General features: G+C 37.9%; 1 protein-coding gene across 1 annotated transcript in view; it reads left to right on the top strand.

Annotated features, from left to right (window-relative positions):
* LRP1B (LDL receptor related protein 1B) overlaps nucleotides 1-26,044 on the top strand; it is a 2,178,569-nt gene that overhangs the window by 2,075,363 nt on the left and 77,162 nt on the right. Inside the window, exon 84 of the mRNA XM_086368415.1 lies at nucleotides 13,454-13,615. Coding sequence (XP_086224541.1) covers nucleotides 13,454-13,615 — 162 coding nt within the window. The remainder of the gene's footprint in view (nucleotides 1-13,453; nucleotides 13,616-26,044) is intronic.

The following is a 26,044-nucleotide window of genomic DNA, read 5'->3' as shown; positions in this document are numbered from 1 at the left end:
TAAGAGCTGGATATTTGGTCCTATTTGCTTTTTAAGAACCCAAGAGAATAAGTTGAAAGTATAAAACTGAAAAAATAAAATAGTGCATATAGTTTAACAAATAAGTGACATAGGAATATGCAGCTTTAAATAAATAATGTCACCTTTAGACACAAAGATTACATAATAAAAAGCAAAATATCTGGAAGTGAAAATGTTCATAAAATAATTTTGGAGATAAAAACCTGAATACAAGTAGTTAATATATAAAATATAGCATATCTAAAAGATGAATGATATATGATAAAAACACCATAACTGAAAACTATATAATAATAAAGAAAAATAGAGAAAAATCACATTGTATTATAAAATTTAAAAGCACAAGAAAAAAGCTTGTTTATCTAATATAGAAAAAAAACACATACACAATAGGTCCTTCATTACACTTCTGTTGTTTTCTAAATATCCCACCATGCTTTCTTTTTAGAATCAGACAATACTTATTAAAAATTAAAATAACACTAGTTATGATCATTGTCAGGATAATGATAATTTATATAGGCAAATATATATATGTAGGGTTGCTTACTAAGTTCCATGCACTGTATTTGGTCCTTGAATTTTTATAACAGACCTATGAGAGAATGAAAGTAGGGTTCTCTCTAATTATGCATCTGGCTGTGTAAGTCAAATTTACTGGTTCATTTGGACCATATGGTGAGAGCAACACTAAACTATTTAGTGTCAGAAGGCTTGAGTCGGCTTACTTGTATTCATGGAAAAGACAAAAATGTTTCAATCTCATTTCCACAATGCTCGCTGAGAATGAACTTTCCAGAAGTATAAATAGATTGTGACCTACAATTTGAAACATGTCAGAATATATTAAGTAGTAACTGGGAGGGAGCTCAATAAAGCCCAGTTCTTTCTTTTCCTTGTCAGGCTTTGCTGCATAGTTCTCTGTAACCTTTGTGATACTTAAGACAACCCGACAGCTATAGTCAACTTGCTAAAATTATGAATAAATGGGCACTCACTTTCAGTCCAAGAAAACATTATATTAAGTGGAAAATAGAATATCAAACCTCTTTATCAAAAAGACATGATTTTTTAAAGCATTCAAAACTTTTATTACTTGAATCTAACTGGAAGTGAAGACAGATTTCACAAAGGAGAGTAGTCTTGGGGATTAGAGGTCAGGAGATAGGCTTTCTGATTACATTGCAGTAAGTAACTGAATAATGCTATGGTGATTTATCTCTCAGCTTATTATTTTATTCTATGGGAAGAAATAAGAATGTAGCTTTTGCCCAAATAGTAAAGACTTTGCAAGTAAAGAATAGGTACCTTTTACATAGTACTTTCAGAGAAGAACATTGAATGTAAATATGTTTCAATATGTTCTGCAGCTTAAATGTCAATGTCAATGAAATGCTTTTATTGCTCAGACAGAATGTGTATGTCAAACTAAATAATGACTGTATACATAGAAGACTAGTCAGGTATAAAACATAACCAGGGACAAAAATTTATAAGCACAAGATCAAATTAAATAGGGTAAGCAGTGTGGTTCACATAGGCAAATAAGTATGAATGAAGTAAATTGCTTAAAAAAGAACCAACCAATGATGTTCACTAGCAGTTATCTACCTATCAAAAATAACAAGTACAGTCATAGTCTCTTAAGAAATTCACATTTAATCACTTTTGCCAAAATTCCTTCATGGCAATCAATCACACGTTTTTTTTCTTAAACGTATATATTTTTTAATTTTTTATTGAAGTATAACTAATTTATAATGTTGTGTTAGTTTCGGCTATACAACAAAGTCATTCAGATATATGTATATTCTTTTCCCTTATAGGTTACTACCAAATATTTAGTAAAACACATATTTTCAAATGGTGAGTTTAAGTAGAAAAAAAGAGTTATAATTTATTTGTCCAATAGAGAGCAGAAAGGTTATTTTGCCTACTAAAATCATATAATATCAATTAAATCAAACTGATGAATAACATTTTTATAACCAACTTAAAAACTGTTTGTTTAATAAGGCTAGCTTTTAAAGACACACAGAATTACATAAAGTTATTGAAAAATATACCTTAATAATACATATACCTTAATAATAGTCAAATGAAAATACATGCTTTTAGAAACATATTTTTTAGTCAAGCTACCCAGCAAATTTTGCTCTAAAATTACTAAGTTATGTGGTAATGCTATATTGAATATACATTCAATAAGTATACCATTTTGAAAATTTTACAAACATAATTATTGTCATGTTTACTATAGTGGCTACTGTAACTGAATTATTAATTCAAATGTCAAGGATTCTTGTAAATTCCTAAATTGTAGTTTTACTTAAATTGAAACACTCCATGTGGCATATTTTAGATGTAAGCTAGCGAGTGTGATTAAATAAGAAAACTAATTTTGAGAATCTAGATTATTTCAGAGTTAGTTCCCTAAGACATTATCTATGATCACTGAAAATCATCGGCATTGTCTCCGCTCATATCAGACAAATTACTGTGAGTATATAATTAAAGATAGTGTACATTTAAAGATTCATTTATCTAGATGTAAATCATAACCATGTCATATAAAGTCAATGGGTCATTTAACAGGGATTACTAATAAATTTTTCAGAGAAGGCAATGGCACCCCACTCCAGTACTCTTGTCTGGAAAATCCCATGGATGGAGGAGCCTGGTAGGCTGCAGTCCATGAGGTCGCTAGGAGTCCGACACAACTGAGCGACTTCACTTTCACTTTTCACTTTCATGCATTGGAGAGGGAAAGAGCAACCCACTCCAGTATTCTTGCCTGGAGAATTTCAGGGACGGGGGAGCCTGGTGGGCTGCAGTCTATGGGGTCACACAGAGTCGGACACGACTGAAGCGACTTAGCAGCAGCAGCAGCAGGGAAACAACTGGAGAAGGCAATGGCACCCCACTCCAGTACTCTTGCCTGGAAAATCCCATGGACGGAGGAGCCTGGTCGGCTGCAGTCCATGGGGTGGCTAAGAGTTGGACGCGACTAAGCAACTTCACTTTCACTTTCACTAATAAATTTTTATAAAACTTATGTAATTACTTATCCATATAATAGAGAAGATTTCATTGTTGTTATTAGATTAAAATTTGCTATGTTGAATTGATGTATATAGATCTACAGGTAGATCACCTGTAGACAGTTTTTGTTCAAAAGAATGAATATGGAAAAATTTGCATCAGGAATCCGTATGGAGTTTCTTAACAAAGGCAAATATAGTACTAATAGTAACAGCAAAACCAAATACTACTATTACTGTTAATAATAAATCTACCAATTTTTGAGTACTTGTTATGTGGCAGGTATTTTGCCAAGTGTTTTACAGCACATGGTAGGCATTGCTCACATTTTATAAAATGAGATGCAGAATGAGATCCAGTGAGGAAATCTAAATTTTCCAAAGCTGCATAATTAATAAATAGCTAACAAGGCTTCTTTCTTAGGTCTACCTGACATTAAAAAAAAAGGAATTTAACTTTATTCCAAATTTATTTAATTACTATTAAATATTCTTACAAAGGGCTTCCCTGGTGACAGATGGTAAATAATCTACCTGCAATGTGGAAGACTTGGGTTCAATACCAGGGTTGGGAAGATACCCTGGAGAAGGGATTGGCTACCCACCCCAATATACTTACCTGGAGAATTCCATGGACAGAGGAGCCTGTTGGGCGGCAGTCCGTAAGGTCGCAGAGTCAGACATGACTGAGCAACTAACACTGTACTGTATTCTTATGAAATATTTTAGAATCAACCATTTTTATTGAGACTGTGATTTTTGCTATATAAGGGCCATGCAAGAACAATTAAATTTAAACAACTCTCTGAAATTCCAAGGTATTTCCATTTTTTCTTTTGAGCATTATCATATTTAGTTGTACTGATGGATATTGCTTAATAATATTTACCATTGATTATAGGCAATGGCACCCCACTCCAGTACTCTTGCCTAGAAAATCCCATGGATGGAGGAGCCTGGTGGGCTGCAGTCCATGGGGTTGCGAAGAGTCGGACATGACTGAGTGACTTCACTTTCACTTTTCACTTTTATGCACTAGAGAAGGAAATGGCAACCCACTCCAGTGTTCTTGCCTGGAGAATCCCAGGGACAGGGGAGCCTGGTGGGCTGCCGTCTGTGGGGTTGCACAGAGTTGTACATGACTGAAGTGACTTAGCAGCAGCAGCAGCACCAGCAGCAGCACACCAGCAGCATAGTGGTTGTAGTAGATATAATGGTCATCTCAGTTAAATTCACCCATTCCAGTCCATTTTAGTTTGCTGATTCCTAGAATGTCGACGTTCACTCTTGCCATCTCCTGTTTGACCACTTCCAATTTGCCTTGATTCATGGACCTGACATTCCAGGTTCCTATACAATATTGCTCTTTATAGCATCAGACCTTGCTTCTATCACCAGTCACATCCACAGCTGGGTATTCTTTTTGCTTTGGCTCCATCCCTTCATTCTTTCTGGAGTTATTTCTCCACTGATCTCCAGTAGCATATTGGGTACCTACTGACCTGGGGAGTTCCTCTTTCAGTATCCTATCATTTTGCCTTTTCATACTGTTCATGGGATTCTCAAGGCAAGAATACTGAAGTGGTTTGCCATTCCCTTCTCCAGTGGACCACATTCTGTCAGGCCTCTCCACCATGACCCGCCTGTCTTGGGTGGCCCCACGGGCATGGCTTAGTTTCACTGAGTTAGACAAGGCTGTGTTCCTAGTGTGATTAGATTGACTAATTTTCTGTGATTATGGTTTCAGTGTGTCTGCCGTCTGATGCTGTCTTGCACACCTACCATCCTTACTTGGGTTTCTCTTACCTTTGACGTGGGGTATCTCTTCATGGCTACTCCAGCAAAGTGCAGCCGCTGCTCCTTACCTTGTACAAGGTACCGGTATCTCCTCACCGCCGCCCCTCCTGACCTTGAACGTGGAATAGCTCCTCTAGGCCCTCCTGTGCCCGTGAAGCCACAGCTCCTTGGACGTGGGGTTGCTCCTCCCGGCCACTGCCTCTGGCCTCTGTTGAGGGGTAGCTCCTCCCGGCTGCCACCCCTGACCTCAGACATGGGGTAGCTCCTCTCGCCGTTCCTGCGCCATCACAGCCTGGCACTCTCGGCCGCTGCCCCTGACCTCGGATGTAGGGTAACTCCTCTTGGCCACCGCCCTTCGGGCATGGGGTCCTCCCGGCTTCTGCCCCTGACCTCGGACGTGGGGTAGCTCGTCCCGGTTGTGCTCCGTATATCTACTACTGTGGGCAGGAATCCCTTAGAAGAAATGGAGTAGCCATCATGGTCAACAAGAGTCCAAAATGCAGTACTTGGATGCAATCTCAAAAACAACAGAATGATCTCTGTTTGTTTCCAAGGCAAACCATTCAATATCACAGTAATCCAAGTCTATGCCCCAACCAGTAATGCTGAAGAAGCTGAAGTTGAATGGTTCTATGAAGACCTACAAGACCTTTTAGGACTAATACCCAAAAAAGATGTCCTCTTTATTATAGGGGACTGGAAAGCAAAAGTAGGAAGTCAAGAAACACCTTGAGTAACAGGCAAATTTGGCCTTGGAATATAGAATGAAACAGGGAAAAGACTAATAGAGTTTTGCCAAGAAAATGCACTGGTCATAGCAAATACCCTCTTCCAACAACACAAGAGAAGACTCTACACATGGGCATCACTAGGTGGTCGACACCAAAATCAGATTGATTGTATTCTTTGCAGCCAAAGATGGAGAAGCTCTATACAGTCAGCAAAAAGAAGACCGGGAACTGACTGTGGCTCAGATCATGAACTCCTTAATGCCAAATTCAGACTTAAATTGAAGAAAGTAGGGAAAACCACTAGACCATTCAGGTATGACCTAAATCAAATCCCTTATGATTATACAGTGGAAGTGAGAAATAGATTTAAGGGCCTAGATCTGATAGAGTGCCTGATGAACTATGGATGGAGATTTGTGACATTGTACAGGAGACAGGGATCAAGACCACCCCCATGGAAAAGAAATGCAAAAAAGCAAAATGGCTGTCTGAGGAGGCCTTGCAAATAGCTGTGAAAAGAAGAGAAGTGAAAAGCAAAGGGCAAAAGAAAAGACATAAGCGTCTGAATGCAGAGTTCCAAAGAATAGCAAGAAGAGATAAGAAAGCCTTCCTCTGCGATCAATGCAAAGAAATAGAGGAAAACAACAGAATGCAAAAGACTAGATATCTCTTCAAGAAAATTAGAGAAACCAAGGGAACATTTCATGCAAAGATGGGCTCAATAAAGGACAGAAATGGTATGGACCTAACAGAAGCAGAAGATATTAAGAAGAGGTGGCAGGAATACACAGAAGAACTGTACAAAAAAGATCTTCAGGACCAAGATAATCACGATGGTGTGATCACTCACCTAGAGCCAGATATCCTGGAATGTGAAGTCAAGTGGGCCTTAGAAAGCATCACTGTGAATAAAGCTAGTGGAGGTGATGGAATTCCAGTTGAGCTATTCCAAATCCTGAAAGATGATGCTGTGAAAGTGCTGCGCTCAATATGCCAGCAAATATAGAAAACTCAGCAGTTGCCACAGGACTGGAAAAGGTCAGTTTTCATTCCAATCCCAAAGAAAGACAATGCCAAAGAATGCTCAAAGTGCCACACAATTGCACTCATCTCACACACTAGTAAAGTAACGCTCAAAATTCTCCAAGCCAGGCTTCAGCGATACGTGAACCATGAACTTCCAGTTGTTCAAGCTGGTTTTAGAAAAGGCAGAGGAACCAGAGATCAAATTGCCAAAATCTGCTGGATCATGGAAAAAGCAAGAGAGTGCCAGAAAAACATCTATTTCTGCTTTACTGACTATACAAACACCTTTAACTGTGTGGATCACAATAAACTGTGGAAAATTCTGAAAGAGATGGGAATACCAGACCACCTGACCTGCCTCTTGAGAAATCTATAGGCAGGTCAGGAAGCAACAGTTAGAACTGGATGTGGAACAACAGACTGGTTCCAAATAGGAAAAGAAGTTCGTCAAGGCTGTATATTGTCACCTTGCTTATTTAACTTATATGCAGAGTACATCATGAGAAACGCTGGGCTAGAAGAAGCACAAGCTGGAATCAAGATTGCCAGGAGAAATATCAATAACCTCAGATATGCAGATGACACCACCCTTATGGCAGAAAGTGAAGGGGAACTAAAATGCCTCTTGATGAAAGTGAAAGTGGAGAGTGAAAAAGTTGGCTTAAAGCTCAACATTCAAAAAACGAAGATCATGGCATCTAGTCCCATCACTTCATGGCAAATAGATGGGGAAACAGTGTCAGACTTTATTTTTCTGGGCTCTAAAATCATTACAGATGATGACTGCAGCCATGAAATTAAAAGAAGCTTACTCCTTGGAAGGAAAGTTATGACCAACCTAGATAGCATATTCAAAAGCAGAGACATTACTTTGCCAACAAAGGTTCATCTAGTCAAGGCTATGGTTTTTCCTGTGGTCACGTATGGAAGTGAGAGTTGGACTGTGAAGAAGGCTGAGCGCCGAAGAACTGACGCTTTTGAACTGTGGTGTTGGAGAAGACACTGGAGAGTCCCTTGGACTGCAAGGAGATCCAACCAGTCCATTCTGAAGGAGATCAGCCCTGGGATTTCTTTGGAAGGAATGATGCTAAAGCTGAAACTCCAGTACTTTGGCCACCTCATGTGAAGAGTTGACTCATTGGAAAAGACTCTGATGCTGGGAGGGATTGGGGGCAGGAGGAGAAGGGGACGACAGAGGATGAGATGGCTGGATGGCATCACTGACTCTATGGACATGAGTCTGAGTGAGGTCCAGGAGTTGGTGATGGACAGGGAGGCCTGGCGTCCTGCGATTAGTGCGGTTGCAAAGAGTGAGACATGACTGAGTGACTGAACTGAACTGGACTGAACTGGACTGAACTGAACTGATAGTGGTTGTAGTTCTGTATTTACCATATTTGACATAATTTATTACCGGTACCTAGTTCGATTTCTATTTTTTTATTAATTTATGTTGTATGAAAAGTTGGTGCAGCAGTTTCAAGATATAAACAACGAGGGGCTTCCCTGGTGGTCGATAATTAAGACTTCACCTTCCAATGCAGGGGCGCTGGTTTGATCCCTGGTCAAGAGGCTAGAATCCCACACACCTCATGGCCAAAAAACTGAAACATAAAACAGAAGTAATACTGCAACAAACTCAATAAAGACTAAAAATGGTCCACATCAGAAAGAAATCCTCTAGAAATGTATAAGCTTTCATTTGTTTATAAACAAAGCAGCATAACTACATAGTTATTGTTGTTGTTAAGTCACCAAGTCATGTCTGACTTTTGCAACTCCATGGACTGTAGTCTGCCAGGCTCCTCTCTCCATGGGGTTTCCCATGCAAGAATACTGGAGTGGGTTGGTGTTTCCTTCTCCAGGGGACCTTCCTGATCCAGAGATCAAACCTGCATCTCCTGCATTGGCAGGCAGATTCTTTACTACTGAGCTACCAGGGAAGACCAGTGCAACTCCATTAACCTCTATGTATTGTATGTGTGCATCTAGAAAGACACTTTGTTAACATATAGTATGGACCTGAATGTGGCACTGGTAAAGCCTCTAGTCTAGTGAAATCATGTGTGTGCCACTGAGGACAATGTTTATAAGAAGAATTTTCTCTCTTACCGAGTCATGGGAGGAATAGATTAACCTATTGAACAGCTAGGGATATCCTTGCAGGGACATAAAACAGAGTGAAAATGGAAGTCTTGGAAATTTAAGGAGAATGAACCCAAAGTTAGAAAATCAATACCAAGATATTCAGATAGAAAGATGATTATCCCAGCTGTGAAACTGAGTAATATCACCAGAAAGAGGCTTGGACAAATATTTTTTGTTAGACAGGAAAAGAACATAAATGCAATTATTACAGAGCAGTCAGAAAAATATATAGAGAGAAATCAACAATGCTAGTGTCTTAGAAGCCAAGTAGAGAGAAAATTTTCAAGTGTAGGTATTAATAAATGTAAAATTATGGAGAAAATTTGAGGAGGAGGATGATTGAGAAGAAATCAGTGGATTTAGCGATCAAGAGATTAAAGGGTAGCTTTGCAAGGGTACATCAATATACAATAAAGACAACACCAACATTAACTTCCTCATTCCTAACCCTTTCTTACCAAGAAGGAATCAGAAATGATTGTATAAGGGACACTTAGATATTGAGAGATCTGGCCTCTCTTCAGCGAGAACAAAGAGATGCAACAGGTTAAGTGTATTAAAAAGTAAAACTACAAACCAAGTGAAGGATTGGAGTGACTTTATGATTGAAGATTTTATTTGTCATATATTGGTAGAGTTGGAAGCAGTAAGTGTAGGTTCTTTTGAAAAAAGCTCAAGTGTACCAATATTTGAGGTTATACAAGTATTAAGTTTGCTTTTGTTTGTGCTGTGTGTGTGTGTTCTTTCTTTTAATGGGTAGGATTAAACACGTTTGGACGGAAAAAAGAGAGGACTCATTCATCAATGTTTGAAAAATGTAGAGTGTGAGATAAAGTTGGTGTGGAATTCCTGTTTTACCCCATCACTGCCATACAAAGATATTCACATTTAATTGTATCTGAAATGAATAATGGAGACACAGTGTGTAATCTAAGGAAAATTTCAGAATGATTTTGCTAAAATGTGTACAGTGTCTTTGTAGATGGGGCCACTGAGTAAGTCATACCTGTAAGCAGTGAATGTCAGAAGGAATAACAATATTCAGAGCTAAAATGCAACTGAGTGCCTTATGTACCTGGCACAGGGGTATTTCTCACTTTTTCTCTCTGATTCTGCACAACAACCTCATGAAGCAGGTACTATAATTAGCCCCATTACACATGAGGAAATAAACAGAGCTGATATTTGCCCATGGTTCCACACCAGTGACTGGCACAGATAGTCTATGAATCCAGGCAGTCTGACAGCATACACAATTAAAGTCTGAGCTAAGAATGCTGTAGAAACTAGCCTGATTAGAGCCAGGAAGCTCTTCCTCCCACTTCTTCCTCAGGTCAGTTGTTGCTCTTTCTGATTGAAAATAAGTTTTAAAGCAGGCTGTCAACTCCCCAACTCCCCATGTATCACTGCTATAAATCTCTATTGATACCTTAGTCATTGTAACAGGACTGTTTCCTTTTCAAATGTCGGAATCTAATTAAGCTACCTAAAAAAACTTTATAAAATGAACCCAGTGCAACTAGTTAGTTAGGGTGTACCCAGAGAAGTTCTTGGAAATATTAGATGGAGCCCATTATAAAATTCTGCAACAGATGGTTCATTTCCCAACAGCAAACAAAAGATCTTCTATATCACCACACTGTTTCAAGTTAGAGAATATTCTCCTGAATATGAAGATTTATACTTGTCAAAAATAAATCTTCTCTTCAAAGGAAGAGGAAGAGGAGCTTTTTGAAAATAAGTCAGATAGATTTTAAATGATGTGAAGCATATGCTAGGTGGGGGACAACCTGGTCACTCTGCCCTTGTTTCAAAACAGCTGTAGATGAGATGAAAGCATGGTGTCATTTCTCTGAGTAACTGGAACAGAGGAATTTTCAAGTGCCTTAGCAGATTGGGTTTATTTCTTTCAAACTTCTATCATTTTACAATATTTTTTTCACTCCCAGTTAAAAAAAAAAAAAACTAGAAAGTAAGTTAGAAAAACATAAATCTACAATGTCTAAGTCCTATTTTCATATGGGACTTTTTCTGATTGCTCTAATGCATTTTGATTTCTCCTATACTTTCTGTGCTTCCCTGGTGGCTCAGGCAGTAAATAATCTGCATGCAACGCAGGACACCCAGGTTTGATCCCTGGGTTGGGAAGATCCTTTGGAGAAGGGAATGCCAACCCACTCCAGTATTCATGCCTGGGAAATCCCAGGAATGGAGGGGTCTGGTGGGCTATGGTCCTTGGGGTTGCGAAGAGTCAGACACGACTGAGCAACTAACACTTTGACTTTGACTTTTCACATGCTTTCTGTACTGTTTGTTTCACATTTAACTCATGATTATTTGTGTTCCTGAGTATATGTTCTGCTTCTCTGTAAGTCATCCATTGGTCCCTGTTGATGTAGAGTTATTACCTCTTTTATTCAAGTCTTTCATTTTCCTTAGTGATGGTGTTCTAACAATCCTCTGCCCTCTTCATCTTCTACCACTATTTATTCTCGTTTGTGTCTCTTACTTTTTACCCACCATTGTTCCAATGAAGATAGCTTGTCTGTATGTAAGCAACAGCTGGAAAATTCACTATTTTTACAAGAAAATATTTGGCTAAAATTTTTAAAACTGTTTTCTGGCAATAAATAAATATGAGGTTGCTCAGCTTTATTATGTATATCATTTACCTTGATTCTCAACCTTTTAATAGGCATTTATCTGCCACCAAACTAAAAACATGTAAATAAGTTTTAAAGCAATGGTATCCACTGTAAAAATGTATATAACTTTCTTCATTGAGAAGCAATACCTTCTAGCATTTATAAATGTGTAGAGTCTTTCAAAAGTAAAATAAATAAATTGTGGACCTTCAATTCAAAGTCCAAATGTGGACTTTCATTCATTTTATTTTATTCATTTTAAGAATAATGGTTTTCAAATATATATATATATATGTAGAATTGTCCTTCAATATAGAATCTATGGCAACAGCAAAAAAAAAAAAAAACTGTTATCAGTTTTCACACTTAGCCCTCGTCTTCATGCATTTTACTGACCATTTTCATTATGTTGCTTGTCTATAATGGCGAAAGAGGAGATGGTTGGATATTCTCTGATACTAGACAATGGAATGACATTTTCTGAATCATAGTTATTTGAGATCTATAATTGAATTTCCTTTTTGTTCCCTTTTATGTTGTGTGTTAATATTTTTACAGCCTCTAAACTTTGTTCTGCCCCCATTACAAATAGCAGCCTTTCGTTTTGCTTTGTTTTCCTTCACCTCTCCTATAGAGCTAGCCCTGGACTTCATTTTCTACTCAGTTCTTGACAGTCCAGGCATTTAGAGAGATTTTCTTTGCTGTAGCAGTTAATTGTGTTATGCTCTAAACACTTGAAAGGACTATTTACCTTTCATTATGATGTAAGTTCCCATAGAACAAATAAAGTAAGATATTCGAAGAAGGTCTGTCAGATTTGCTAGTGTGTGCTGTTAACATTAGATTTCTTAACTCATCTTAGTGGACTGCAAATGATAGTCTTTAACTATGAATAAAGATATAAAATGAAATAAAATAGGGTTCAGTAAGTGCTTATAAACTAAAGGTGAAAAGTGAAAGTGAAGTCGCTCAGTCATGTCTGACTCTTTGTGACCCCATAGACTACCAGGTTCCTTCTCCATTTCCTTCTCCAAGGTTGCCATTTCCTTCTCCAAGGGATCTTGCCAACCCAGGGATCGAACCCAGGTATCCTGCATTGCAGGCAGATGCTTTACCGTCTGAGCCAATATATGTATTTATTATATCAAATAAAATAACTAATGTTTATAAATCTTATTATAGATGATATGGCCACTTTAAATTTATTAAAATATTTCTTTATAATAAACTTAAGCTCATATTTTATGTAGATATAGCAGTGATTAGTACATTATGATTGAACACTGGGAAATATGATTGTCTCTATTTTATATTTTAATGGCCAAAAGAATATGCATTACCACATAAGTAGGACAAAAATAATCTAAAAAGCAAAATGACATTATACAAATGAACTTACTTACAAAATAGAGACTCACAGACTTAGAAAATGAACTTATGGTTGCTGGGGGAAAGGGATAGTTAGGGACTTTGGGAAGGTCATTACACACTGCTATATTTGAAATGTATGAACAAGCACCTATGGTATAACAACAAGGACCTATGGTATGGAATAACTCTGCTCAATGTTGTGTGCCCACCTGGATAGGAGAGGAGTTTGGGGGAGAATGGATGCATGCATATATATGGCTGAGTTCCTTCACTGTTCATCTGAAACTATACCACAACATTGTTTGGCTATACCCCAATACAAAATGAAAACTTTAAATTATTTTTAAAAAGTAAAATGGACATGAGAAGTACAAAAGAATAAGATAAGCACTTCAAAGCATAAAATACACATATGCATATAGAATTATTCATAAAATGAGCTCTGATCATTTTACCTGATATGAACTTGAGTTGTCTTCTAATCTAGGCTTCGCTGGAACATGGGAAAGCTAGGACCCAAAGAGGTCATTTTACTGTGTAAAGTCACAGAATAAGTAGTAGACAAATTTTGCCCAGAATACTGACGTACTGATTCTTACCTAGCAAGAATTCCATGTCAGTAAACAATTCTGTCAACTCATTTTTTTTTCATTATTATTATTTTTTTCAATAGGGAGACCCACGTGCAGCTGTGCACTGGGGTTCACTGGACCAAACTGTGGTAAGACAGTCTGTGAGGACTTTTGTCAAAACGGAGGGACCTGCAGTGTTACTGCTGGGAATCAGCCTTATTGCCACTGCCAGCCTGAACACACGGGAGACAGATGTCAGTACTGTAAGTAAAAACAACACCCATGAGGCAGTATGACAACATGCTGTAAGGTGTTCATTAAGTCATCTCATCACCTCGATTTCAGCCACCCCCTAATTTTCAGGTCCCCTCAACCCCCGTCACCCCAAATACAGTCATTCGGTTCATTATTCCTCACCCATTTCTTATTTTAAACATTCCATTTCTTCTTTTTTTAGCTTAGATTCCACGGTCCATCATTATAATTATTTGCTCCATCCTCCCCACTCTTTTGCTTTCCTAGTAAACCATAACCATTGCTAAATCCAATTCTTATCTGTCCTGAAATGGCTCCCTACGCTGAATGCAACTGGAAAAAAAAAAAAAATAGACTGCGCTAACTGGAATTTTTGTAGCTAATATCATATGGGCACTTACTATGGTTTCTCCTGTATTTCATGAATCCATTCACCCTTCTAGATGTTTATGTCTCATCTTCTCTTTTCCTCTCAAACCCCCAATACCTGTGCCCTAACTTTATTCCCAGCCTAGGAGCTTCCTTCCTATTTCATTGCTTAGGTGGTGCAGTTGTAAACAATCCTTCTGCCAATGCAGGAGACTCAAGAGTGTGGGTTCCATCTCTGAGTTGGAAAGATCTCCTGGAGTAGGAAATGGCAAACTGCTCCAGTATTCTTGCCTGGAAAATTCCATGGACAGAGGAACCTGATGGGCTACAGTCCACGGCGTCACAAAGAGTCTTACACAACTGAGTGACTGTATGCACATATAGAGACACACACAAAATGGCCCCAAGCTCCCACCATCATATCCCTCAAACTACTTTGTCCTATGCTACACCTTCTGTTTTCTTTCTTATGACTAGGGGCCCCTACTGTGTCCAATGCTATCCTGTCCATTCCTACCTTAGATACCTCTTAACTGTTCATTGTTGTTTAGTGACTAAGTCATGACCAACTCTTTGTGACCCCATGGACTGTAGCACACCAGGCTTCCCTGTCTTTCACTGTCTCCCACAGTTTGCTCACTCATCTCCATTGAGTCAATGATGCCATCCAAACATCTCATCCTGTCACCCCCTTCTCCTCCAGCCCTCAATCTTTCCCAGCATCAGGGTGTTTTCCAATGAGTTGACTCTTCACATCAGGTGGTCAAAGTATTGGAGTTTCAGCTCAACATCAGTCCTTCTAATGAATATTCAGGGTTAATTTCCTTTAAAATTGATCAAACCGATCTCCTTGTTGCCCAAAGGATTCTCAAGAGTCTTCTCCAGCACCACAATTTGAAGGCATCAGTTCTTTGGCACTCAGCCTTCTGTATGGTTCAATTCTCATATCCATACATGACTACTGGTAAAAAACATAGCTTTGACTAAACAGACCTCTGTCAGTGAAGTGATGTCTCTGCATTTTAGTATGCTATCTAGGTTTGTCATAGCTTTTTTCCCCAAGGAGCAAGCGTCTTTTAATTTCATGGCTGCAGTCACTGTCTGCAGTAATTTTGGAGCCCAAGAAAATAAATTCTGTTACTATTTCAACTTTTTCCCCGTATATTTGCCATGAAGTGATAGGACCAGATGCTATCATCTTAGTTTTTGGAATGTTGTGTTTTAAGCCAGCTTTTTGACTCTCCTCTTTCACCCTCATCAAGAGCTACCACCCTTTCACTTTCTGCCATTAGAGTAGTGTCATGACAACAGAATGGGAAAGACTAGGGATCTCTTCAGGAAAATCAGAGATACCAAAGGAACATTTCATGCGAAGATAGGCTCGATAAAGGACAGAAATGGTATGGACCTAACAGAAGCAGAAGATATTAAGAAGAGATGGCAAGAATACACAGAAGAACTGTACAAAAAAGATCTTCACGACCCAGATTATCACAATGGTGTGATCACTGACCTAGAGCCAGACATCCTGGAATGTGAAGTCAAGTGGGCCTTAGAAAGCATCACTACGAACAAAGCTAGAGGAGGTGATGGAATTCCAGTGGAGCTATTCCAAATCTTGAAAGATGATGCTGTGAAAGTGCTGCACTCAGTATGCCAGCAAATTTGGAAAACTCAGCAGTGGCCACAGGACTGGAAAAGGTCAGTTTTCATTCCAATCCCAAAGAAAGGCAATGCCAAAGAATGCTCAAACTACCGCACAGTTGCACTCATCTCACACGCTAGTAAAGTAATGCTCAAAATTCTCCAAGCCAGGCTTCAGCAATATGTGAACCATGAACTTCCTGATGTTCAAGCTTGTTTTACAAAAGGCAGAGGAACCAGAGATCAAATTGCCAACATCCGCTGGATCATGGAAAAAGCAAGAGAGTGCCAGAAAAGCATCTATTTCTGCTTTATTGACTATGCCAAAGCCTTTGACTGTGTGGATCACAATAAACTGTGGAAAATTCTGAAAAAGATGGGAATACCAGACCACTTGATCTGCCTCTTGAGAAATGTGTATGCAGGTCAGGAAGCAACAGTTAGAACTGGACATGGAACAACAGACTGGTTCCAAATAGGAAAAGGAGTTCGTCAAGGCTGTATATTGTCACCCTGCTTATTTAATTTATATGCAGAGTACATCATGAGAAATGCTAGGCTGGAAGAAACACAAGCTGGAATCAAGATTGCTGGGAGAAATATCAATAACCTCAGATATGCAGATGACACCACCCTTATGGCAGAAAGTGAAGAGGAACTCAAAAGCCTCTTGATGAAAGTGAAAGTGGAGAGTGAAAAAGTTGGCTTAAAGCTCAACATTCAGAAAACAAAGATCATGGCATCTAGTCCCACCACTTCATGGGAAATAGATGGGGAAACAGGGGAAACAGTGTCAGACTTTATTTTTCTGGGCTCCAAAATCATTACAGATGGTGACTGCAGCCATGAAATTAAAAGACGCTTACTCCTTGGAAGGAAAGTTATGACCAATCTAGATAGCATATTCAAAAGCAGAGACATTACTTTGCCAACAAAGGTCCGTCTAGTCAAGGCTATGGTTTTTCCTGTGGTCATGTATGGATGTGAGAGTTGGACTGTGAAGAAGCTGAGCACCGAAGAATTGATGCTTTTGAACTGTGGTGTTGGAGAAGACTCTTGAGAGTCCCTTGGACTGCAAGGAGATCCAACCAGTCCATTCTGAAGGAGATCAGCCCTGGGATTTCCTTGGAAGGAATGGTGCTAAAGCTGAAACTCCAATACTTTGGCCACCTCATGCGAAGAGTTGACTCATTGGAAAAGACTCTGATGCTGGGAGGGATTGGGGGCAAGAGGAGAAGGGGATGACAGCAGATGAGATGGCTGGATGGCATCATCGACTCGATGGAAGTGAATCTGAGTGAAGTCCGGGAGTTGGTGATGGACAGGGAGGCCTGGTATGCTGTGATTCATGGGGTCGCGAAGAGTTGGACATGACTGAGCAACTGATCTGATCTGATCTGATCTGCATATCTGAGATTGTTGATATTTCCCCAAGCAATCTTGATTCCAGCTTGTGATTCACCCAGTCCAGCATTTCTCATGATGTACTCTGCATACAAGTTAAATAAGCATGATGACTATGTACAGCCTTGGCATACTCCTTACCGAATTTTGAACCAGTACGCATAGACACATCTTGTACAACTGTCCCTCTTTCTTTTGCTTTATCAATATTTTTTCACTGCCTAATCCTTTCTTTAAAAACTCCTTTGTGCTCACATCCCTTTCTAGATACAACTTTATTTCTCTGCTCATTGTTTGTTTTTCTAATTAAAATATAGTTGTTCTATAATATTATATTAATTTCACATGTACAGCATAATGATTCAGTAATTTTTAGAATATATGCCATTAAAATTTATCATAAAATAATGGTATAACTACCTGTGCTGTATAAGGTATCCTTGTGGCTTGTGTATTTTATACATAGTAGCTTATATCTGTTAATCTCAGACCCCTATCATGCCCCTTCCCCCTTTCCTGTCCTCACTGATAACTGCTAGTGTGTTTTCTATATCCATGAGTCTGTTTGTTATACACATTTATTTGTTTTATTCTTTAGATTCCACCTACAAGTGATATCAGACAGTATTTGTCCTTCTCTGTCTTACATCACTAAAAGTAATATTCTCTAGGTTCATCCATATTGCTGCAAATGGCAGAATATCATTGTTTTTCTTATCTAGCATTCCACTGTATATATACCTTTTCTTTATTCTTCTATTGATGGACACTTGGGTTGCTTCCATATCTTGTCTGTTATAAATAGTGCTGCTGTGGACATTGGGGTGCGTATATATTTTTAAATTAACACTTGTATCTTTTTTTTCTAGATATATACCCAGTCTAGAATTGCTGGATCATATGGCAGTGCTAATTTTAGTTTTCGGAGGAAACTTCACACTGTTTTCCATTGTGGCTGCACCTATTTACGTTCTCACCAACAGTGTAGGAAGGCTCCTTTTTATCCATGTCCTTGCCAACTTTTGCTATTTGTAGACTTTTTGGTGATAGTTATTCTGACAGGTGTGAGGTAATAACTCATTGTCTTGATATACATGTCTCTAGTACTTGGTGATCAGCATCTTTTTGTGTTAGCCTTCTTTATGTCTTTTTGGAAAAATTTCTTTTCAGATTTTCAGCTCATTTTTCAATCAGGTTGTTTGGTTTTTTAACATTGAGTTGTATGAGCATTTATATATGTTCAACATAAACTCCTAACTGATCATATCATTTGCAAATATTTTCTCCCTTCAGTAGGTTGTCTTTTCATTTTGTCAGTGGTTTCCTCTGTTTTGCAGAAGCTTTTAAGTTTAATTAGGTCCCATTTGTTTATTTTGTTTTATTGTTTGTTTTTTTTTTTGCCTTAGGACAGATCCAAAAAACATTCCTACAATTTAGGTCAAAGAGTAGTCCTATGGTTTCAGGCTTTATATTTAGATCTTTAAACCATTTTGAGTTTATTTTTACATATGGTATGTGGCAGTGTTCTAATTTCATTGTTTTTCATGTAGCAATCCAGCATTTTCACCACCACTTATTGAAGAGACTGTCTTTTTTCCATGTATGTTCTCGCCTCATTTATGGTAAATTAACTGTAAATGCTTGGGATTATTTCTGGGCCCTCCTTTCTTTTCCATTGATTTTTGTGCCATTGTGCCAATACTGCACTGTTTTGATTACTGTAGTTTGAAATATAGTCTGAAGACTGTAAAGGTTATATCTCCAGCCTTGTCGCTCCATGCCTTCCCCAATCAGGATTGCTTTGGTCATTTGGGTTCATTTGTGGTCCTGTATAAATGTTAAGGGGATCAAATCAGTCCATCCTAAAGGAAATCAGTCCTGAATATTCATTTGAAAGGGCTGATGCTGAAACTCCAATATTTTGGCCACCTGATGCAAAGAACTAACTCATTGGAAAAGACCCTGATGCTGGGGAAGATTGAAGGCTGAAGGACAAGGGGACGACAGAGGATGAGATGGTTAGATGGAATCACTGACTCGAAGGACATGAAGTTGAGCAGGTTCTGGGATTTGGTGATGGATAGGGATGCCTAGGATGCTGCGGTTCATGTGGTCACAAAGAGTCAGACACAACTGAGCAACTGAACTGACTGATAAATATTAGGATTATTTGTTCTAGTTCTATGATAAATATGGTAGGTATTTTGATAGGTATTGCATTATGTCTGTAAATAGCTTTGAGAAGTCTGGCTATTCTAACAATATTAATTATTCCAATCCAAGAGCATGGATGTCTTTCCATTTCTTATGTCATCTTCAGTTTCCTTAAATGATGTTTTAGTTTTCAAAATATAGGTCTTTCACCTCCTTAGCTATGTTTATTTTTAGATATTTTATTTTTTGATGAGATTCTAAACAGGATTTTATTTGTTTGCTCTTTGATATTCCATTGTTAGTGTGTAGAAAAGCAACAGATTTCTGTATATTAATTTGTGTCCTTTATTAGTTCTAATAGTTTTGGGTGAAGGCTTTTGGATTGCCTACATAGAGTATCATGTTGTCTGCAGTGACAGCTTTACCCCTTCCCTTCTGATTTGGATATCTTTTATTTATTTTTCTTGTAAAATCGCTATAGATAGAACTTCTAATACTATGCTAAATAAAAGTTGTGAAAGCAGGCATCATTTTCAGTTCTTGAATTTAGAGGAAATGCTTTCACTATTGAGTGTGATGTTAACTGTGGCTTTGACATACATGGCCTTTATTATGTTGAGATATGCTCTCTCATCATTATGATGAGAGTTTTTTTTTTTTTTAATAATGAATGGATGCTGAATTTTTTCAGTGCTTTTTCTTTGTCAATTGAGATTATCATGTAATATTTTTCTTTAGTTTTGTGGTATATCAAATTGATCAATTTGTAAATATTGAACAATGCTTGTACCTCTGGAATAAATCCATCTTGACAGGCTAATATTTTATTGAGGATTTTTGCATCAACATTCATCAAAGATCATGACTTTTTATTTACTTATTTAATTTTTTGGTCTTGTCCATGTCTGGTTTTAATATTAAGGTAATGATGACCTCATAGATGAATGTGGAAGCAGTGAGTCCTCAGTTATTTGGAAAAATGTGAGAGGTATGTATATTACCTCTTCCTTATATGGCCTGTGAATATATGATTATGGAATTTTAAGAATTTTTATTATTATAAATTCGATTTACTACTAGTGATCATTCCTTTCAAATTATCTGTTTCTTCTTAATTAAATTTTGGTTGCTGGTTTGTTTCTAAAAAATTGTCCATTTCTTCTAGATTGTCCAATTTGTTGGCATATAACTGTAATATTCTCTTAAGATTTTTTGTTATCTTTGTGTTATCAGTTGTCATTCCTCCTCTTTCATTTCTGATTTTGAGTCCTCTATCTTTTCTTCTTGGTGAGCTTGGATAAAGGTTTATTGATTTTGTTCATATTTATCAAAAAGCCAGTTCATGGTTTCACTGATTTTTTTCAACTGGGTTTCTTATTTTGATCTCTATTTCATTTGTTTACCCTCTGATCTTTATCATTTCCTCTCTGATAGCTTTAGGGGCATTTCAGGATATATGACTCTGTTTGTCTCTTGCTGCCTTTAGAATTATCTTTTTAACTTGTGACACTGAATTATATGTCTTAGTGTAGGTCTCTTTGGGTTCATCTTATTTGGGACCCTGTGCTTCCTATATTTAGATATCTGTTTCCTTCTTCAGGTTTTGTAGGTTTTCAGCCATAATTTCTTCTAATACATTTTCAATCATTTTCACTCTTCTCCTTCTGGAATCCATACGATGCAGATGTTGGTGTGCTTAACCTTATCGTAGAGATCTCTTAAACTGTTTTATTTTTTTTAATTTATTTTTCTTTTTGCTGTTTTGACTGTGTGACGTCCAATATTCTATTTCCAGAGAACTTATATTCTTTTCTGTTACTTACTCTACTATTCATTTCTTCTACTGCATTTTTATTTCTATTATTGAATTGTTCATTTCTGATTGGATATTTTATATACTTTTGTATTCCTTGTGAAATTTTTTACTGTATTCATCTATTATTTTCCTTATTCAGTTAACATTCTTATTACTAATATTTTGAATTATTCATCTGGTAAACTGTTTATTTCTGTCTCATTAGTTTTTTTCAGGATTTTTCTCTTGTTCTTTCAGTTGAGAATAGTTCCTTCCTTTTTCATTTTGCTTAACTTTCTCTTCCTCTGTGAGTTATGTGGAACAGATGCCTTCTTGAGGGCATTCTTATGTGGAAACATTCCTGCACAGGCTGTGTGTGCTCAGTGTCTTTGGTGGGAGAGCAGGATTTGTCTTGTATGCAAGTCATGTCTTTCCTCAGGTTCTGCTGGCAGCTATCACCTTAGTAGGGGCTCAGACTAGAGATGGAGGGGCTTCATCTGAAGCTGAGTGTGAGGCAAGTCTTTCCCTTGATCAATGGACATATTGGCCCTATCAGGGATCCGTTCCAATCCCAAGGTACTGAAGGAAAAGCTAAGAGGGTCATCCCCAAAGTACCTCAATTTTATTTAAATGTGTGTTTTCCCCCTCTTCTTGGACTGGGACCCTCTCCCCAGAGTCAGGTAGCCTCAAAGCATGAGGGTCAAACATGGGCTCTCAGTTCATGTCTCAGACAGAGGTTTGAGCTGTCTCTAATGCTCTGCCTGAGGTATCAGCAGTTATTTCCCTTATTCGGCTCAGATGCAGCCTTGGGTATGAGTTGCATTTGTCCCTGACAGCCAATCATTCCTGAAAACTAAAAAATATAGTCATAATCTGAAAATAGAGAGTTATTTTATTTGGTGGGAATATTTAGGACTCTGAACCCAAGAGACAGCATCTCAGTAGCTCTGAGAAAACTGCCCCAAGGAAGTGGGATGGGGAGTCAGGCTATATTCAAGTTTATAACAAAGGGAGCAGGCAGTCTGAACATCAAAGATCAAATATCAAATTAAGAAATTTAACATTGCATGTATGGGAAGATGCAAGCCTCTGCACTCATTGAATTCATTCCTTTCATATGCATCTCAGATATATGGGGCCAAATCCTGTCTCCTTGTTTACCTTAAGGAGTGGCAGATGACTGCTTCTTGCATTCCCCCAGCTCGTCAGCAATCACCATGGTGGGTGGTGGCATCTGCTGGATGGCGATTTTGGGAGCCCTCATTCACATTTGGAGGCCAGGGAATGCTGATAGCTGTGACATTTCTCATTTGTTGATATGGCAGGAGATATTTTCATTTCATACTCCCCATCACCTCCATTGTCCCTGGCCTATTGTAGAATTGTACTGTAGGGCAGTTGGGGTTTGCATGGACTCTCTGCATATGTGGGATATGGGCAGTGAAGGAGTAGTCACTCTTAGAGACCTGGGTGGCTTCTGATGCACCACTTGAGTAAGCTTCAACAGTGGCCATGGCTGCCCCATCTGGTCTCTGATCTGGGACTTGTCACCTCTGTTCCTATAGTTGAGTTTTCTCCCCAGTTGTGACAGCTTCAGATCCAGTTCTGCCCTGTGACTTGCAGCATGCAGGCCTGGAGCGTGCACAGAGGCAGTAACAAAGCCAGCCAGCAGCCAGGAGGCTTCAATCTGCCCTTTCCGCTCTTTCCTGGGGGTAAGCCGATATGCATGCTCTTCTTAAGAGCAGTGATTCCCATGGCCTGTTAGTGTCAGGGGTCTTCCAACCAGCCAAGGGGGCTTATCTCCTCTGCATAGGACCCAAGCATGTTCTGAGCATGCTGAATGATGTTCAAGCAATGCCAACTAAGATCCTACATAACACAAACCCTACCTACTATCCAAGCTGTTTTTGCACCCTCTCCTTTATTCAAGTAAAACCACATGGATTATTCTTCTCCATGGGTCAGCTTCCCTGGCTTTGTCACTTTCTCATGTTGACTTTCTCATCCTTTGAAATGCAATTTATCTTCACCCTCATCTCTCAATGCTAAATCCTATCACTTTTTGTCCAGCTCAAAAATCATTTATTTTTTGAAGTTGTTCATAACCACCCTCAAGTTGAACTAATCTCTCTCTTCTATAGAAGAATTTTCAAGACTGCTCCTTTATTTCTCTTTTTAGCTCTGTTCATTTTCACTTGTCTGGGTTCACTTATCTGAGGCCACACCCAACAGTGGTGTTTGTTTAATAAACAAATATTGATATATAATCATACACAAGTAAATGAGAGAAGTTTGGAGGCAAGTTTATAAAAGAATAATCCATTTAATGCACAAAAGCTACATTTAATCAGAGTATAATTGAAATGGGAAACTGAGTTCTGTTCTCAGAGCCAAAGAATGAACTTCACAAACTCACAAACACTCAAACAGGCAGAGTTTATTTTTAGAGGATAGAGATACAAAGCTTTCAGCAAAGACACTGAGAGGGGGGTGAAGTGCCCCAAAAGGTGGGATTACAGCAGTTTATATTTTTACTAGTATTGATCTGTACATCTGTGGTTGGTTTGTGACTTTAATATATGTCATTTTTGACCAATCAGTTTGAAGATTACAGTCCCTCATTTGACATCTTTATGGCTTTTTTTATCCCCAGTTTTTAAGTTTTCTCTGACATTGAGTCATCTGCCTGTGACCCTTTTCCTTGTCCTCAGGCAATTGTCGAAGAACCAGATGTATATTTAAGAGTTAACGGTCCCCCTAGTGTTCTTGATAATCTGGACAGGAGTTAATGATTGTCTCATCCTGGGTCTGAATGTTTTATGACTTACCAGACCAGGGAGGCATTCTTCTGAATGCCTGGAAATTGGAACAAAGAGTTTAGTTTTCCATTAAAGAAGTGTGAAGCTTACTTGAGAAGGAAAAAAATCGAAATAAAAAAAAATAAATAAAAAAAGGAACCAAGGTTTCAGAGTCCTATACTGTCTAACAATATCTGCCTCACAGTCATCTGGTATTTTTGTGTGGAGCTATCTCCCAGTTCCCAATTGGTCCATCATCATAGAACACCAGTCTTTTTTTTTTTTTTTTTAAGTTGAAGCATCAATATACTTGACTTTTTTTTTTTTAAACCAAGTTTAAAAAATACTATGTGGCCATCTTTATAAGGATTTGTATTCTTGAAAAGAATAAATTCAGTTAGCTTATATTTTAATTGGCAACTTAATAGAATCAAAGTCTGAGGTAACCTGATGCATTATAAAAGGCAGCATTAGAGTTTTATTATCACTATTAGCAGTAATAGCACTTCTCACATTTTACAGCAAAGCACTTATTAAAATTAACCAATTAATCCTTAGGTGAGGTTAAATAACTTGCTCAAGGTCCCAGAGAAGTAATATCACAGTCAGAATTGGACCCCAGGATTTGTTGATCAAAATATCAACAAACATCCATGCAGTTTGTTGATGCTGGGTTTTGGCAGCAAAATAAGTCTGTGGACAGTGTCATCAAAATGAGAAATCCAACAGTTGACAAAAGCATAATAAATTTAGGAGCTATTAGATGTGAGTAGACAAGGTTCAATGGACCTGGTGTTCTGTCAAAACTGTATCTTGCATACGCAAAATCTTCTCTCTATGAATGAAGAAGTGACAGAATGGTTCATTACAGTGCCTAATTAAAGGTCCATTAGTGGGAGGTAAAAACATCATTTCTTAGTTGTGCTGAGTAAAAGCATTTCACAACCCTAATGGCAATATAAAATCCTGAGGTCTGAAGTGCAAATTAATTTTAACACCAGCACCCAGGGAGGAGAAACATAGATAAATAATGGCAAAAGTAAAATGAAGTATTCTTTTAGTCAAGCAAATATAGCTCCAATTCATGCCGTTCTGGAGCAAAGATTTCTAGTGTACTTCAAAAAAATAATAAGCATGACATTTTTCATTTAAATCTGGATGTTAACTATGAGGTCAACAATATTTGAGGTTATTTATAATTAAACAGTAATGATATTAGGGCAACGGAGCCAATGAGGATCAACTCAATCAATGTCTAAGTGCCAGGTATTCAAATCAAATGGCAATCTGTTTGTCATTTCATTGATGTTTTCAAAGTCCTCTAGGACCTGCCAGAAAAGTCATTATAATTTCAATTAGAACTCAGTTTATTAAAAATATACCTGTATGATTTACTCCTACTGATTCCAGTAAGTACAAACATAAGCAGCATCTCAAATTTATAAAATTTGGAATATCTGACAATAATCCAAAATCATCTATTGTAACTGGTATTAGAACCATAGTCTATCAAGTAACTTATAAAAGTCATGAACTATACTTTTGAACCTACCATATGTGAAACGCATGGAATTATTTTTACCACTTTCCTTTCAGAGCAATTTTATACCATTAGTCAGCTAGTCAGTGAACATGTTTTGGTGTTTACAGTGAACCTATCACTATGTTAGACATGGAAGAAACAGAGATGTCAATATATTTCTTGCTGTCAAAGGACTTACAATCTAATGTGTGATTATGAAAAAGAAGCAATAATTTTAGTGAACAGTTCAAGGAAACAGAAAGACCAAAACTCAGGAAGTAACACAGAATTTAGCCAATAGAAAAGATTTCTTGAAGGAATTATCACCTAAGGTAAGACCAGAAGAAACAAAAGCTGACCAGATGAAGAGACAATGCAGGCTGAGGAACAGCATTTGCAAAGGCCCAGAAGGGAAAGCCTTTTGAAATTTACTTTTTCTTTTGCTATTTGATTTTACCAGGGGAGGGCTGGCAGGAGAAATAACAATTATTGAACATATATAATGTATTGATTACAGAGATATATGTTGTAATACATAATTTTATCTGATATATGAATATATGATTTTATGGCAAATGCTTATACAGCACTGTAAGGTTAGTATTTTTAGTCCAACTTTACAAATGCCAAGAATTGAGATGAAGCCATTCTCCCTAATCTGCCAAGTCAGAGAACATAGGAACCACAGTTTATAGCCTTGCAGGTCTGACTCCATGAGGCTGCTGGTGTATTTACTTGTCATTTAATAGCT

Source organism: Bos grunniens, chromosome 2 (assembly GCF_055505025.1).
Source record: "Bos grunniens cultivar Pamir isolate PY7600 chromosome 2, Bosgru_T2T1.0, whole genome shotgun sequence".
Lineage (NCBI taxonomy): Eukaryota > Metazoa > Chordata > Mammalia > Artiodactyla > Bovidae > Bos > Bos grunniens.
The sequence above is the reverse complement of the archived record's forward strand: the minus strand, read 5'-3'. Positions and strand labels throughout refer to the sequence as shown.